The sequence below is a fragment of the Aplysia californica genome, unplaced genomic scaffold, assembly GCF_000002075.1.
Source record: "Aplysia californica isolate F4 #8 unplaced genomic scaffold, AplCal3.0 scaffold01183, whole genome shotgun sequence".
NCBI classification, from domain to species: Eukaryota; Metazoa; Mollusca; class Gastropoda; order Aplysiida; family Aplysiidae; genus Aplysia; species Aplysia californica.
In genome coordinates this window covers 7016-9878 of record NW_004798453.1, presented here as the reverse complement: position 1 = coordinate 9878, position 2863 = coordinate 7016, and the positions used below count along the sequence as shown (strand labels likewise).

The following is a 2863-nucleotide window of genomic DNA, read 5'->3' as shown; positions in this document are numbered from 1 at the left end:
CTTGCTCTCTCTCTCTCTCTCTCTCGCTCTCTCTCGCTCTCTCTCTCTTGCTCTCTCTCTCTCTCTCTCTCTCTCTCTCTCTCTCTCTCTCGCCATTCTACCTGCCTGAGTTGTTTTGGTTGTAAGCCAGGTTTCTCTGTCCTGTTCCCATCTTATCTTCTGCTAGGTCCCCTCTCCCCTTTCCTCTCCTTCTTCTATCTTTGCTACTACGGTAACATCACACAAATAAAGAAAAGTAAATGTTCTCGTGGTTTACGGCTATGTACATAAGAGAAACATGTCAGGAATGTCCCAGCTTCTGGTTAGACGGTAACCTTTGTGTCTGTCTCTCTCGTAACAACATCTTAAGAGCATTATAACTTAACCCTATCTGTACGACCTGGGCTCATTTTGTACCCCCGGGGTTGTATTCTTCACATTTTAGAATACTTCTAGTACGAAGATCTCTTTGAAACTTCCAGTATTTCTCAAAAATCATTTTGACAGACTGCTATGCAAAAGGTGCGGATCGGTTTAACGAGTAAATTTCCTCTTTGGAAAGTGGTGGCACAGAGATCCCCACGTCGTATGGATATGATAGTAAAACACGATGTACGGATAGTGTTAAGTGGTGGCACAGAGTTCCCCACGTCGTATGGATACGATAGTAAAACACGACGCACGGAAAGGGTTAAGCCAGTAGACCACCCCCCCCCAAAAAAATGATCAGGCGTATCTTAAAATGTTTACAAGGCAAGCAGGAACTGGGAGTTCGTGATCTCAGTTCTTTATTTATTGTCCCGGCGTGCAAGTTTGATTAAAGATTTTTTTTAAAAATCATCCACGAGGAAATTAATTAAATTGAAGTACGGAGTGAAATATTTACCTGCAAAGATGGAGGGGGGAATTCGTGATCCGAAAGTTGTGCACGCGTGTCGCTTTGATAAAGGATTGTGAGAATAAAAAGAGGAGAAACGGGTCCCGTAATTAATTAAAGGGGTGTAAGGAATAAGACGTAAGTAATGAAAAGGGTGTTAGGAGTAAGAACCTTTATCGTCGGGAAGCTTTTCAAAGTGTACTTGGCCCAGAAAGCAAAATGTTACAGAAGATAAAACAAAAACTCATTCTTTCAGCAATTGAGCATATAGTATGTATCATTTTTCTTGCTCTTTTCAACATAATTTAGTACTTAGATTTCTACCCCCCCAAAAATACATTATTATTGATCACATGCAACTGATACATCCGATTAAAAACCTGCAATTTCCAGAATTTTACCATTTTTGCGGACTTAGTACATCTGAACAGTTTATCCGTTTTTACGGCGCTCGCAACCTCATTAGGTCATATGAGCGCCAAAGGGAGAATGTCAACACAGAAGTCAAAATGGGGAATCAGGCTTACTCTGCTCACATCTCTATCCTCAACAGCACAAAGTCTGCTTCGGCTATCAAGGCACCTCGGAAATAGCAAGCCTGATTCCACTTTTGGACTTCTCTGCTGACATCCACACCTTGGCGTTCATAATATGACTTTATGCAGCTGCAAGCGCCGTAAAACCTTACTAAAACAAACAAACTGAGCAGAAAAAACTCTGTAATTCTAGGGTAACCACATGTCCAGTACGTCCTTCAAAAGGTAAAACCCATACAGTGAGCAGAGTTTACCCTGGGGCTTTCGTGGCCAAGAGGTTCAGGTGTTGGCCTCTCAGTCAAAGGTCCCGGGTTCGAATCCGGGTAGCGTCAGTAAACATGTTTTTTCTCTAAAAAATTATCTCTTTTCACCTCCTTTTCTCCTCTCTAGCAATGTCCTGTTGTCTGCTTTCGTCTCCTCTTTCTGCCCCCCACCTCCTCACCTACTTTGTCCCCTCCTCTGGGCTTGTGACTCTTTCTGCAGCCTTTTTACTGCTACTCCCTGGCTCCTTCTTACTGCTGTCTTTCAGCCACACCCCTGAACTTCTGGTAGGAAAGATCTACCCCTAGCCTCCTCGGACAAGGGCGAAAAATCTCAGAGGGACCGTGTGCAAGTTGTGCACGTTAAAAATACCTTGGTGGTCTAAAATCGATAAGAGTGGGCTTCAGCCGCCACCCGGGCAAAATTCAAAATTTCCTACCAACTGAAAAGGTTTCGTGTGTCCTGCGCGCTCAAATGACCTTATGCAGTTGCAAGAGCCATAAAACACTTACAATAAAAAGAAAAAGAGTTTACCCAAACATCCCCCGTAGGCGGTTCCTCCAGTGACCCATGCGCCCTCTGCCGGCCCTCTCCCCGGGGTGAGCTCGGCGGTGTCTGTCCTGCATCATCCTGCGGTGACCTCGGGCCCTCCGCTTACGCCGCTGGGCCTCGCTGAAGGTCAAGGTCAGGCACAGGACAAAGGCAAGGACGAGCGCCCATCGGAGGACTCCCCTCATCGTAGCAGTTTCACTGATCCACAGCTGGGGACAAACGTAGTATGGTGAAGCTTAAATTATAGTGAAATTAATGGTACTGGTGTACAGGTTTAACGCCCCTATCAACATTGTTAGGTTATTTGGTGGCTTTTAAGGACAAGCGGGCTGACCCAGATTTCGGAGGTTTCCAGACATCTTGACCTACATCAAAAGTGGGCATTGCCCTACCTATAGGAGAAGTTAGGTTTTATTGGTGTGTATATTTCTTTGGTTATAGAGAAAACTCTCTACAAGGGTCCAAAAGCTTTACCTTCGATTTTCTCAAAACAGTATGTTTTGGGATAGTCCCCTTGAGCATAAAAGCGACCATTTTAGAAGTGGGACCTCCGAGTTTAACGTCCACCTCCGAAAGGGAAGGACAGAGCCAAATGGGAAATTCGTGTAAAGTCTCTTTCGTAGGAGGCAACGTCGGACCGAGCTGAGGCTCGAACCCC

At 45.1% G+C, this 2863-nt stretch overlaps 1 protein-coding gene across 1 annotated transcript in view; it reads right to left on the bottom strand.

Moving 5' to 3' along the window:
• LOC100533271 (fasciclin-like protein) overlaps positions 1-2418 on the bottom strand; it is a gene marked incomplete at its 5' end in the record, with an annotated part of 21378 nt that extends 18960 nt beyond the window's left edge. Inside the window, 1 exon segment of the mRNA NM_001204578.1 lies at positions 2190-2418. Coding sequence (NP_001191507.1) covers positions 2190-2390 — 201 coding nt within the window.
• Between the last annotated feature and the right edge of the window lie 445 nt (positions 2419-2863).